This window comes from Rhyacophila brunnea, unplaced genomic scaffold, assembly GCF_057557595.1.
Source record: "Rhyacophila brunnea isolate RB1 unplaced genomic scaffold, BYU_Rbru_1.0 scaffold_14, whole genome shotgun sequence".
NCBI classification, from domain to species: Eukaryota; Metazoa; Arthropoda; class Insecta; order Trichoptera; family Rhyacophilidae; genus Rhyacophila; species Rhyacophila brunnea.
Genome location: NW_028232796.1, coordinates 17,250,479 through 17,265,598, shown reverse-complemented (window position 1 = coordinate 17,265,598; position 15,120 = coordinate 17,250,479). Strand labels below are relative to the sequence as shown.

Here is a 15,120-nt window from a genome sequence, read left to right as displayed (position 1 = left end):
TAACAAAGAGATAATCAAATCATATATAATATATCTAAACAAAATATATGAGTCAATATTTTCCACTTTTTCAAACAGGTTGAAAATATAGCATAATATTGAATTTCCAACCGTTTTGGATGGTTATATAATAATTGACCAAATAAATTAATTAGTAAATAAGTATAATATTATTATCTCTTGTCTCCTATCACATTTAAACATTGTATTAAATTAATAAGTTAATACATACATGTACTTTTATTTTTTTCATTGAGCATTTTGCATTTAGTTTTAATCACACACAATCAAACATTCGCAAACATTCCTTACATCATATTGACTTAATACTTTTACATCCTACAAACTAATAGGAAAATAAGTTACAATGATTCAAATAACCAGATTGACAGCAAAAACACACAAACGGTCGATTGTGGGCATTGTGGTCAAAAACGAATGACAGTAACGCTACATTCATTTGTTTTGAAAATCTGTCATCGAGTATTCAGTAGAAATATTGTATTTAAAAATTGGACCATTCAGGTTCACAAAAATTGTTATAAGTATTTAAAAATACCCCTTTATAAGAATATATTTGAATCGATGATGAATATTGTCGAATCGCAAAAGACACCGCATGCCATCGATGTGTGTGTATAATTTCCTCAAATGGAAAATGAGCATCTCATTTGTTTACTATCAGCCAATGTGGGTGAAGGTAAGTAGTCCTCAGAATGGGGGTAAGACTGTTGCCACCAATCGATGACCTGCGTCTTGACAACATTTTCCAACACCACAAAGCATTCAGGTATGCCGACATTTAAGTCTTGCAGGCCCGAGCTGAATCCCAGAGTCAGGCGATGACTTCTCATGTTGTGCGAGAGAGACGTCTGTAGTGTTTTCAAAGTCATGCCCATTGTTGGAGGTGCGGAAGAGAAACCAGCACAGAATATCTGGAAGAAATGACAATTCAATACCGGTTGATGTTTTCACACTTCACATTATTTTTCACACAGTAATTTGTATGGTTTAATAATTTACATGATTAACGAATAGAGAATAAGTTAGTTGGTCTACAAAGTGACAAAGATACTTATTAATGAGGCTGTTAATTTTTAAGACTGTAACCTCCATATTACGCCATGTTGAGATAACCGCAATAAACCATCAAGCACATTTAGGACTGCAAACAGAATATTTTCTTTTTGCAAACAGTCGAACCCGGTTATTATGAGGAAGATGGGACGGACTGAATTTCCTCGTTATAAGCGTTACTCGTTATATCAGAGAATAGGTATTTTTAAATGAGTGGTCACATAACACAAAAAGTCGCAATTCAAACAAAAATACACAATTAGAATTTTTCTGCGAAACAAGCATGGCATTCATGAACTTCAAAAGAAATTGTTTATTGTCATGAACGCTGGTAGGTACCTACCGACTTCACAAACCTTGGATTTTTTACATGGAATTTCAACCATATGCATGGATACTTTTTCAATATTTTCAGCGAAACAACCAATTAGGTAGGTACGACACTTAACTAGAGTCATAAACGTAATCCGACCCCGGCGGCATCCTGTCCATTCGGATTTTATTGCTTAGGGTCGAAATGTTGTAAAACAATCGACACATTAACAGTTTTAAGAAAAATTTTGACCTCCGTATATCCGATAAGGAGCTCGTTATAAAAGTGAATAAATGTATGGAGAAAATCATAAACTAAAATGTAAACGAATGTTTCCTTGTTACATCCGAGATCTCGCTATATCCGAGAGATCATAATAACCGAGCTTGACAGTATATTACACAATTTGGGAAAGCGAATAAAAAAATAATTAATATCATTAAAAAATTTTAAAAAATCATGTTTAAAGTCATCGTAAAATATAAAAAATGGCGACTGATGACCTTGCAATCAACTTCCGGTTTAATTATAATAATTAACTAAAAAACAGAGCTGGATATGATATTTTGTGAAAATAGGTACATATTATTATGATGGAAAAGTATTTACCGAATCTGAATAAAGAAAAATATTAAAACAAGATAAAAATGGAGGTTACTGACTTTGAAATTAATAGCGTTAAACTGATAAATACCATATTTTCTTGATTATAAGATGCATGTTTTTCCCATTTTGGTGTCTTTGAATTAGGGGTGCATTATATAATCGATGGCGTCTTACAATCGCTGTAAAATTCTGCGGTTGTGATGAATCATCACTGATTACTACTAGTTCGGGGTCGGTTGAGTTACAGTAGCCACTGCCTAACCACGTTTGAGTTTGAATAAAAATTTTGTCCCTAATTACCGTTTAAAATGTCGGCAAGAAGACTACATTAAGATGCTGCGTTAAACAGAAAAGTTATTGTGTATGCAGAAGAGCACGGAAACAGAATGTAATTTTGTCATAAGTGAAGTGAATATTCGTCGTTGGAGAATTAATTGATCATATTTCTTGCAAAGCGACAACCAAATGCTTAAGGGGGTCTAAGACCTTCCGTTGATATCTTCTAGTAAGATAAAAAAAGCACCGGCATCAAAAATTGCTGAATGTGTGTCAGCTGCTTGGAAAAAAATCTGACGAAAGATGGTGATAGTACATAAATAATATGCCTATTTTTAAACTCTTTTTATTTTGATTGTATGACTTTGTCTGTTATAATAAAGTTCACATGTTTTTATTTTTTATTATTGGTATATAAAAATAAGGCTGCGTTTTATAATCGAGGATATACGGTATATTATGTATTCAAATTTACACATACTTTGAAACATGTACCTCTATTTAAATGGAATTCAATCTGCTAATCAATTTATTTAATAGTATCTTTAAAACAAAGTTTTTATTAATTCTACAACCTTTGTGATTTAGGATGACACCCAACAGTTTTTGATAAAAAAAAAACCTATGAATGTGAGACGGCCACTGTAGCACAGCAGTAATGCTGTTAAATCACCTCCTACATTGTAAGGGTGTGATCAGTGTGCATTTGCCATTGTTGATTGCGCATGGTGCCTGACAGTGGCGAAGGGTAGAGGTCGGCTATTAAGATTCAACATAAATAATGCACACTAAACTTTGTCACTCATACTTATTTGTTTTCATTGAATTAAGAATACATAATACGGTGTTGGTTAGTTTTTTAAAATTCATTAAGCCCTGCCTAACCAAACCATAATTGATAAAAAATATTTTTCTATCCAATTTCAGATATTTTATAGATAAAAAAATATGTTTGACTATTATCTACTATGGCTTGAATGATGCAGAGTTTAATTTAGCTTAGTTCAATGAAAAGAAATACGTTTGACTGACAAAGTTTAGTGTGCACTATTTATGTCGGATCTTAACAGGCTACCTCCATCCTTCACCGCTGGTGCCTGAAGATGCACAAAAAGACAAATCGGGTCGCAAAAAAATACTCAAATTGAATAGTACAAAACTTAAATTAAATTCAAATTCCACCAAATACCCTCAGTCGGCAGTATTAATTTTCTAAAGCTAAAATATTGAAAAAACTAAGTGAATATCAATTATACCTTTAAAACTTTACAGTCGTTTTCTTGATTAGCAGTAATATCATCCAATATAGTGAGGCAATCAATTTTGGCACTAGGTTTCGTTCTATATAACTCTCTGTAAACAAGTTTCAACTTAAAGTAGAAAACCCACTGCTCCTTATGTCTTTGATACCACATTGATATACATCTTCGTTTAATCAGATCCTGTGGCGTTTCGTGGACCTCACATCTCAGCGGATACTTTCTTACAAACGGTTCATATGAGTAATATAGACTCCTGATTACAAGAGTTCGAAGACCGTACCGTTTAGCTAAGCATTCGGGTTTCAATCGTTCAGGTAGACAAATCAATCTTTTACAGTACCTTCTGTATAAATTATACCAAAATTTGGCATAAGACGTTACAAACAGAGTGCCTTTACATATCCCAGCAAATCTTCCCACCTCTTCCGGAAGAATGTAATCTGATACAAGAAACCAAATAACAATCGGATATTCGTTTCCAACGGTATCTTCTGATATATTACAAATATTTGAATCATGCAAGCGTAATTTCTTCACATTTCCACTTTTTGCTATCACAATATTTTTGGTTCCGTCTTCGTTTTCCGTTTCTATCAAATCAATATCATCATCAACATCATCATCCCAGTTCCAATCTACATCGTCAGTTTTCATAACTTCCTGCTTAATATTTCCACTTGCTTTCCTTGCGCGGCAGCTAATGAAATTTGAATTGGCGTAATCACTTAAAGACACATCTGAAAAATCAATTGAATTTTGCGTATGAATTAATACTATCTACTGTACAATAAAGTTTGTGGAAGAGCCAAATTTTTCAAAATCGTCCAATTTTCTTGTTATTGACTTAAGGGGGATCCTATATGCCAACAGAGAACCTAGCGAAAAAATACAAAGCTTGCAATTTGAGAATTTTTTTTGATAATTTACAGTTTCAACTGTATTAACAACTGTATTAAATATGTATCTGAAAACATTAAAAAGATTTTTTTTTTTTAAATTCAAAGATACGCTTACAATAAAAAAATGTGAATACGTTGCAGGGTTACATCTTATTATTACATTATATTTTAAGGTCATATTTATTATTAAAATTTAGTTTATTAAGTTTTCAATTTTTTGACGTTTAGATTTTGGACTATTTCATCGTTTTAATATTTATTTTAAAAAACATTGATTTTTATAAAAATATAAATGTGTATAACTTGAAATACTTTTTATTTATATATGAGAAAGAGCTTCAGTATAATCATCTGTCGGAGTTCAGCATTCTATATAATATTTACAAACATGTAACTCAAGATACGAGTTTATTATATTTACAAAAGTCTTTTATTGTGATACGAGTTTTATGTAATTGCTTAAATCTATTATGTTATTCAAAATTCAAATTCTGAATTCATTACATCAAACAACTCAAAACTGACATAGAAAATTTACGATTACATGGAAAAAATCTTTTTTAGAAAAAAAATACGCCACCCGAAGTAGGATGCTCGTAGCATAATTGGAAAAGCACCCTGGCGCGAATCCAGCGGTTACATGTTCAAGTCCCGTCGGGTGTTATATTTTTTTCTAAAAAAGATTTTTTCTAGTGGGTGCATGAGATGTTTTCAAATTAAGTATGTTCAAAATATGGTCAATGTACACTTCAATGTACTACATTGAGACGTAACAACAACCCAAAATTGAACACAATCTACCCAGAAATATGTAGACTGTGTGAGGTTTAGAAAATAATGATTTCCAGCCGATTTTTCAACTTTTTTTTCATTGACCACCATCATTTTCATTGAGTACCTACCTATAACCAAAACACTATTTATTATGAGGAAATGGTGATCAACACTAAACTTGTGCAATTGACTTTTTGGAAAATATGTTTGCCACTTCCTAATAATATGGTGTTACGTATATTAATCTGTAACTGTCAATAACTGGATAGTAGAGTGAAATTAAAGTATCTTTGTAACCTAAGCTGTGAATTATTTTAATGTAAGTATCTTACCCTGGTTGTATGATTTTTTGTTCTTTTTTTTAAATGGCATTATAATAACGTTGTACTATAATTTAGTTAATGCAAGTATTGTAATATTATGTTGCTTATATTTATAGTTAGTACGGTTTAGCTTATTATCTTATATTTATACATAACATAAAAGCCATATTATAAATAATTATTGGAAGACATTTACATTTGATAAATATGTAGGATTCATTATTATAGTTATTTAAATATTGTGAAATGAAAATAGTATAATAACAATATTATTGCTAACGATTATGAAATGTCAAAACGGCAAACGTCAGATGTAGAAAGTGTTTACATTTTCCATCAGTATTACCATACCATAGTGAAAGTGGTTACATTATCCCCTCGAGATTAAATTTACTGAAAATTCTCTGAATAAATGTTTTGTATTTATAAATAGTTATAGTAAGATGAAAATCCATTGACTAGCAGTAATTCGCAGACAAAAAATCATCATATTTATATTAAAATAGTCTTAAGGTCTAAAGTTTTTGACACGTCAGATCACAATTAAAACATTCTGTATTGTCTTGACGTGATAATTTTGAAATATTTTTGTTTTTATATGGCTGTAGATTTATATCAAATGTACAAATAATTTCCAACTGTAGGCGCGACGAAATTTTGGACTCGCTGCCATTCAGTGAGAGAATCTCGAGCCAGAAGCACGTCACTTTGCTGCGTGATGGCGACGGGTCAATTAATTCTAAAATCGTCTAAAGATGACTAAAAACGTTACCCATTTACTTTAAAAAGAAAACATGTCAATGAATATATTATTATTGTTACTAATAGAACAATATGTTGGATTTATATGACAAATAATATTTCGTTCGACAGGTGTCATTTGCACCCGCGACCCGCAGTCCGCGCATCGCCTAGCAACGATCTTTTTAGACCGTGCCTCAACTAATGCATGACCTTAAGAAGTATTTATGGAAGGAGACATCACATCAAATATAATGAAAGGAGTTTTACCTACCAATAAAACTCTTATTATTCATGTTGACTTTGAAGTCCTTGAGATAGGGTTTGCTCTTCCTTCTTCGCGTGAGGTGTTATTTTACTAGTTTAATTTCCTTTTTCTTGTCGTTGGTCATTCCTCCCTTTTTATTTACTGGTCATACCCGCGCGTCCCTTTTTTTATGTAGGAAGTTTGAGAGTCCTTTGTCTTCATCATGATATGGCTCAAGGAACCAGGTAGAAGTTACCTGGACTTCAAAGTCAACATGAATAATAAGAGTTTTATTGGTAGGTAAAACTCCTTTCATTATTCGAATTTGACTTTGAAGTCCTTGAGATATCTGTTTGTTATCACCTAGTGTTGGGTATGCCAAATTCCTGTATGTCACAATGATTCATTGTCGAGGTATAGACCATCGTGACGTTCAATATATAGGGTTGAATAGAGAAGTTGATTGGTTCTTTTCCCCTTGTGATGGTGGTATGTCCATCGTTCTCTGGTAGTTGTCATGAAATGTCGACTCACTACGCCAGTTACCTCTCTTTAAGATATCATCTATTGGGTATATTTACAGTTTAAGGAAGCCACCACTGAGCGGACATTGCCTGATGGTTCTTGTACCCCTGCTTCCAACAGTACTGACCTTATCCAATTCCCTATAGCTGTCCTGGTGGCTGGTTTTGGTGGTCCTCTTGAAGATATAAATAATTCCGAAATTTCCCTACCTTCCTCTCTCCTTGGGTTTGACATGCAGACGAGTTTCCGTAACCAGAATACTGGGTCGATGTTCTGACACGTGGAAGCGCTTAGCTTCCATTCCGATTGACGATGCTTGGCCGTATCTGTCTTTGCGCCAAACCTTGACCATACAATTATGTGGTCACCTTTATCCACTAATTCATTGTCTACTATTACTGAGTAGTGTGAGGTCATGAACCCTTCGTCCCTATGCGAGAAGCAGCCGAGTAGCTGTCCTGCGAGACGCTTTGTATAGGTTGTACTCCACCGGTGTTGATTTCCTAAGATGATCTAGGTACCATTCGTCTGGATCCCAAACCGGTGATTTGACGGGTTTGGTTTTATGTACCGAAATAATTGCCTTTAACATATCGTCTCTGTTCTGGCAGAACACACTAACTGGAGAATACTAGTTTTGAGTAATTTGACTTTGAAGTTGTTAAAATGTTTGAAATGGGTAAAAAGGATAACTTTAAAATAAAGAATGTTTATTTATTAAGAAGGTTTCCAGACGGTAAAATTTTAAATAAGGTACATTTTGGTATAACTAACTCAATATGTAATTTTTTCGAATAAGTGTCTTCTGCCAGAACAGTGACGATATTGTGTTGTACTACCACGTTGATGATGATATCTCCAATGATCATCGGTTTTCAAAATGTGGCTATGGCTGACTTATTCACCAGGATGGTGTTGTACGACAAACCCTCCGTGTTGTGCAAGTAGCCTACGTATCTGACTAATTCCATTGGTTGAGGGCTTTTATGATCCATTAGGTTCGTGTTACACCATGTCATTGTCTTCCATTTGTTCCAAACTGGTTTGTAAGTTTTTAGAGTCGAAGGCCGCTATCTGGAAATAAGGAGTGCCCTTTCTTCCACGATTCAATTTGATGTTATTTCACCCCATCCGAAATTATCCATAGTTAAAGGGACAGGTCCTGGGTCCTTGGAGGTGGACAGTTGGTCTCCGTACCTACTAGTATCGTATGTAGGTGAGGTATTGTATAAGGAGGTACTATCCCCCTTTTTCGTAAGTCCACTCCCCAAAAGCATTGTTTCCAGCTCGGTGCCACTAGTAAGTACTTCCCTTTTGCTGAGTTCAGGTGCGCTAGGACTCGTGGAAGTAAGTTTGGTGGGGGAAATATCCACGCCAGTCTGAAGTCCTATACTCGGCTGAAGGCGTCGTGAAACAGCGCGCCACTGTCTGTAACGTCTAGTGAGACGTATGTTGCAATGACATGTGCTGCTTCGCTTGCGAATAAATCCACATCGGGAACTCCCCATCTTTGAAACAGGGTGGTGGTTGCGGTGTTGATGAGGTGCTATTCGGGAATGAGTTGTCTGCGGGAGAGATGATCTGCCACGCAGTTGTAATTTCTGCAAAGATATTGTGCAGTAAACATGATGTTGGCTCGACTGGTAAATACTAGTATCTGTCGGCATAGGTTTAGGAGGGTGACAGATTTTATGCCGCCCTCGTTGTTGATGTATGCCACCACTGTTTTGTTGTCTGTCTGCAGAAGCAGATCTGATCCTATGATTGCTTGTACCCGAGATTGAATTGCATACATTTCCTTCCTGTTGGAATGCCATGCCATGCTAACTGGTCTTGTTTCCACGTACCTGATAGGTGGTGTTCATTCAGTTAGGCTCCCCAGCCTGTGTCGGCTGCGTCTGTCGTCAGGAAGTGATTGAATGTCGTTCTGTGTGTCAACTCAGGATCCTATCACCTGGAGCCACCACTTGGGATTGTCACCTATTGGCGAGAATGGGACCTCGACAATATTGATGACTGGAGCTTTGTAGCCGTCGGCAATGCAACCTTCCTCGTGGAGGTAGGATGCGAAGTTAAGTCGCTCCAGAAGGGATTGAACATGTGCCTGTCTGAGGGACCAACTGCCTTTTTTTACCTGCGTTGTGTCAACTCTGAGTATCCTGTCGCCTAGAGCCACCACATGATGTCCTGTTGGGCCTGTGGTGGGATTGTCATCAATTGGCGAGGATGGGGCCTCGGCCATATTGCTGACTGGAGCATTGTAGCCGTCGGCAATGCAACCTTCCTCGCGGAGATAGGATGTGAAGTTGAGTCGCCCCAGAAGGGATTGGATATGTGCCTGTCTAAGGGAACAACTGTCTTTTTGTACCTGCGTTAGCAGATGGTGACGGAGTGCTACACAATTATCCGGCGACAGAAACCTCTGCTTGTTGTGTGTGTCCCACGTGATGTCCAGGAACCCTCATTGTTGGCTTGGGATCATACAGGATCTTTTTATATTTATTAACCACCCTAAAGACTGTATGAAGGTTATCCTGTATTCCACCTGAACCGAGATCCTAAATTGTTTTGGAATTACGTAAAATCGTTAAGAAGAGATGGTGGGTTTACTGATAGGATGAGTTGGAAGGGCGAAGAGGTGACCGGACATGGAGTGGCAGAAGCATTTGCTGGTCATTTCAAGTCTGTCTACGCAAGTAGTATTCCAAATCTGGATGTTGCCTCAACGTCAGGAAAACCGTCATGTGGTGCCCAATCCGTCGATATTTTTTCAATTAATGAGGGCGATGTACTTCAGTTTATTAAAAAACTGAAGAATACTCGCTCTTTAGGACCTGATTATGTTCCTACATTTTTTTTAAAGGGTTGTATTGACTTCGTTAAAGGCCCGCTTTCATATATATTTAATCTCGCAATGGAGACAGGTATCTTCCCGGAAACGTGGAAGATGTCGAAGGTTACTCCAATCCATAAGAGTGGTACAGAGTCATCAGTGGAGAATTACAGGCCGGTAGCTGTTCTCTCTGCACCAGCAAAAGTTCTTGAGATGATCATGCACAACATGATTTATCCAAAAATTGAGTCATTCATAATAAATGAGCAGCATGGATTTAGAGCAGGCCGATCAACGGAAACTAACCTGATGGTATTTACCGATTATGTGTCATCGGCACTGGATAGAGGCCACCAGGTTGACTGTTCTTACAATGACTTCTCGAAAGCATTTGACAAGGTCGATCATGACATCCTGATGGAAAAACTCCAACTTATTGGATTGTCGGATCGATTTTTGAAACTATTCGGGAGTTATTTTAGGAACCGTCAACAATACGTATCGTACGGCCTTTATCAGTCACAGACCTTTTACACATTTTCTGGTGTCCCCCAGGGCTCAAACTTAGGGCCGTTGCTGTTCACGATTTTTATAAATGACATAGCATTGGTAATAAAAAATGCTATGTTTTTGTTGTTCGCTGATGACTTGAAACTCTTTTTGGAAGTTGTCACCTTGGACGATTGTCGTCAGCTCCAACTTGATATAGATAATGTATTAAATTGGGGCAGGCGTAACAAACTAGAATTCAATATTGATAAATGCAATCTTTTATCGTTTACCAGAGCCTCAAAAGTGTTGTTTTTCCAATACTCGATGCATGGCAGAGTTCTGTCACGAATATCATCTGTAAGGGATCTTGGCATTACGTTTGAGAGTAAACTGACATTTATTAGCCATATAGTTACCATTTGTAACAAAGCGCTTAAAATGTTGGGCTTCGTCATGCGTACTTCCCGGGTCTTTTCAGATGTTACGGTATTAAAACTTTTATTTAATTCTTTAGTTCGAAGCAGACTTGAGAGTGGGTCTATTTTTTGGGCACCGCACCAGTTGAAGTATGGCCTTATGGTGGAGAGGGTACAGAAGAAATTCTTGAGACTCCTTTACTTGAGGTTGTATGGATACTATCCGTGGCTTTATCCAACTGACTTTCTCTTAGGCATGCTTACATACTGCAGTCTGCAATTTAGAAGAAATCTTTATTTAGCTACGTATTTTTTTCGACTTATACAAGGTATAAATGAGAACTCTGCCATTCTGGGCAGTGTTGACCTGTGTGTCCCTGATAACTATCTTAGAAATAGAGACCACCAGTTGTTTATTCTCCCAAGGTACAGAACCAACCTGCCACTGGTAATGCCAATTGGGAGAGTGATAACTATGTTCAACGAAATTGCTTCGGGTGTTGATATATTCCACCTACGTGAGAATGAGTTTAGGTGGATGTTGTTTTATAAAATCTTAAAATAGGGTCTGCTTAACTCATCCGGTGTACTTCCTTGTACCTATCTAATTCATCTACTGATATATCTCTTTTTTTATGTAATACTGTTATATTTATATATCTTTCTTTCTAAATGTCATGTTGTGAACGTCTTAAACTTATAATTTGTAATGTCCACAATATGTTAAAAAAAATAAATGAATTGAATTGAATTAAAGAAGTCGTCTAGGTAAGTGAATATTCTCAGCCATTCTTTTGTAGGCGTTCGGCGACCCAATTGGTCAGGATGCAAACATAATCGGAGCGGCTGACAGCACGAACGGGAGACACGTGAATAGTAGGAGCTCCCCTCGGTAGGCTAGTCGAACGAATCGATGATGTTGAGAAGCCATACTAGGTATGCCTGGCTTAGATCTATTATTACTAGACAGTCTTCTTTTCGTAAGACGGCTGGAACATCGTAATGGTGAATTAGTTTGAATGGTTTTGGCTGTAGGAACTGACATGCCCATGGAATTCCCGTCTTAAATGGGAAGTCTAAAATAAGGTTTTGTAGGCCTAAAAAGCGGCTCTTGACCTCCTAAGTCAATTAGCGGAGCAGAAAAACCTATGATCGTATCACTTGGTTATTTAGCGGGATTTTCCTGGTGTGATAGGGATGAACGGAAGCAAATAATTAAATATTAAGTATTAGGAATAGTAAAATTGTAACTTACCAGTATGCGATTTAATAATATGTAAGATTAGACTAAGAATGTACCGTATAAGTCGGTGTACAAAAAAAAACAGCTAGAAACGATTTTTAAATCTATCATAATTTCGCGAGATCGTAATTTTCTTGGTATCTGCAAACGCAATCCCTTCTGGATGCAGATCACCTATCTTTTGACACCTCAACGAACTGATTCCGAGAAGGTTCATTTTTTTCGTAATGTTCGTTTGACAGGTGCGAGGGTGGGGTGTGAAATTTTCAAAAGAATTTAAATGAACATTTTCCGGAATTTATTTTTGGAATCAAGTACACCCACTTATATGAAGGAAAACAAAAAAAAACTACAGCCTTTGGAAATGTTGGTCGCCAAATAAAGTGGAGAAAACGGCTCAGCATTTTGTAAACACATGGGCCTTTAATGGTAATTTTGGAAATCGACCAATCACAACTTTGCAATGGCCGCTGCGGACCAAGAGACTGCCTATTTCTTTTAAATAAAACAGTTATAAATTACCACTCGAACTGACACTACGTTGTTGTCTCCAAGATAAAAAAAAATAAAACAAAAAACATCGCGACTATTTGCACACCCGCCACGTAAACAAACAAGCGCCTGCTGTCACATTGACAGTTCATAATTTAATTACTTTCCGTTATAAACAATCATGTTGATTATTTAAATATAAATTACTATAAGCGTTAATTGATAATATTAGTATTAACGTAAATAAATAATAAGATTATAAAGTCAACCTATCGCGGATAAACATAGTTTCAAATTTAATAAATATTAAAATACGCTGACGAGTAAACAATATAATATTAACCAGTGGTTTCCAACTTTGTTCGATATTCTGAAGGAGTTAATTTTATTGTGGATAAACAAAGTTTCAAATTTAACAAATAATATTAAAATACGTTGATAAGCAAACAGTACACTAAACGAGAGGTACTCCAATTGGGACCCTAAATATAATTGCCAATATTAACGAAGTTTAATTTAAATAAAATTAACTTTACCGTTTGAAGTTAGAAATGAACTATAATTAATAAGCCAGGGGTTCACTGAAAGTGGCCCTAACCTTTTGTGGTTTTTGACTATCAAAATAATTGAGAAAACAATGTTAAGGTGTACTTGTGTTCTGAATAAACAATAACTCGAAAAGTTCTGAGCGTTTTATTACTGAAAATAAAATAAAACTCTGTTACACACCCGGATACAGTGACGTCCCGTGGGGGTAGGCAGATTGAGCGTCGTTTGGGGGTGGCAGTTACTCGATGGGCGGCAGATCGAGGAGAATCTTTTGGTTTATATAGAAATAGCTACCTAAACTGAGTACTTAATAACGAAAATATATTTTCTTTAAAAAATTCAGTTCACTGGTTGGAAACAAACTGTATTAATTAACATAAAAAGGTTTAACAAGACTGTAATTTTTGTCGGGTTCGCGATGTCTAGTTTACTTCCGTTGCCCTTCGACGTATTTGATGACCAGAAACGACACCAGCACGGACGAGACATAATTTTGTATACAAAATGGAGCAGCATTATGGCACTGCCCAGCGGCGGCATTTTGTCTAGGAACGTCACTGCTCGGATATACCTAATAAACGAGAACGACTAGAAATAACAAGTTACTAAAAAAAAAATAAGAGTGACCTCTGCTGATTGTTGCGTTTGAAATTCTTTCCTTAAAAGAGGACTTACCAATGGTGTTGTCCGCACAAAAGGTATGCGGGCTACGGCTATTATTTTTACCAATGTTGGGGGGGGGGGTACACTACGCCATCCAGACTCCCCGAAAGTCTCTTAGGTGGCCCCCAATGTTGTTGGTCGTCCATAAGCGGTCACCTCCGCTTAGAGTACGGATCCCTGGTGGAGCCCGTACCTCCAATAGAGAACTCCCTTCCCACGTCGCCCCTTGGGAGTACCCCGGCCATAATGTGAGTTCGAGGGCCTTCCGAGACTCTGAGCTCGGAGGAATCCTTGATAGTGCCTCCCGAGTGAAGGTACACTGAGGACGAAATCTCCTGGCGCCGAGCTTGTATAATCTTGGCGCGCTTCACGGTAAGGATCTGAGTCATGTCCTCGCAAATTTTATTATGCGTTGTCCCCAAAACTCTCTTCGATTTTTTGGTACAAGCCCATCGCTGTTATTATGTTTTGAGGATTGGTTGCCCAATCTAATAACCCTTGCATACCCTTCCAGAAGCTGTCCCGTTGGAAAACATCGCATTCTGGAGGGCCGCGATGGTCCTCTCCGTCAGATGGTTAGCTAATGACGAGGAGTGGTCGTACCGACGCAACTCGTCATTTAGACCTAACTCTACGACCGTAGGGGGCGCCAAGAATTGTTTTTGGGCGTTGTGCCACTCCTTGCTGGTCCCCCTGCTGAAATAAGGTACGTAACGAGGACACCTCAAACATCAGCATCTTAATCGTCGCTCGTACGTTGAACTTTTCATCCTGTAGCAGTTCTGCTTCGACGTCTGGTGTCCATTGCATTTAGAATATCCTCATGGTTATGCAGATGTTGCGCCATAATCACTGATCACTTAACGTTCGTCCAAGATAATTTTTTGGATAGTTAGTAATGAAATGTCAGACGCTACATCTAAACAATAAGAAAGTGAAATCCAGAATGAAGACAAAGGAGTCCCAAACTCCCTACATAAAAAAGGAACGCGCGGGTATGACCAGTAAATAAAAAGGGAGGAATGACCAACGACAAGAAAAGGGAAATTAAATTAGTAGAATAACACCTCACGCGATGAAGGAAGAGCAAACTTAACCCTATCTCAAGGACTTCAAAGTCAAATTCAGATACAGAAAAATATTGCCATTATAAGGTTTTATTTGCCAATCTTAGCAGCATTTTCTAAAGATACTTGTGAGATTATAGCAATATGAACGCTTTCAAAGTAAAATAGTTGATTTTTAAGAGGTTTAAAATTTTATTTTCCAACACCCTATGGTATTACCATCATTATCTATTTCACAAGTATATTAGTCTATGGCCAATGCAGTGCTGCCATGTCTACTGAAATTTCAGTAGATTCACTGAAATTTTGGTCAGGAAAAGAA

General features: G+C 36.9%; 1 protein-coding gene across 2 annotated transcripts; it reads right to left on the bottom strand.

Annotated features, from left to right (window-relative positions):
• Window positions 1-250: 250 nt before the first annotated feature.
• fsd (transmembrane protein fates-shifted) lies at window positions 251-5,880 on the bottom strand. Of its 2 annotated transcripts, none has more exons than XM_085941775.1 (3): window positions 5,727-5,880; window positions 3,529-4,271; window positions 251-935 (listed from the first exon to the last, which is right to left on the bottom strand). In XM_085941775.1, exons 2-3 carry the CDS (start codon window positions 4,186-4,188, stop codon window positions 648-650), a joined length of 948 nt encoding a protein of 315 aa, XP_085797901.1. In that variant the 5' UTR covers window positions 4,189-4,271; window positions 5,727-5,880; the 3' UTR covers window positions 251-647. The 2 variants fall into 2 exon arrangements, with proteins under 2 accessions (XP_085797901.1, XP_085797900.1); XM_085941774.1 differs by having other exon boundaries at window positions 5,540-5,841.
• Window positions 5,881-15,120: the final 9,240 nt, after the last annotated feature.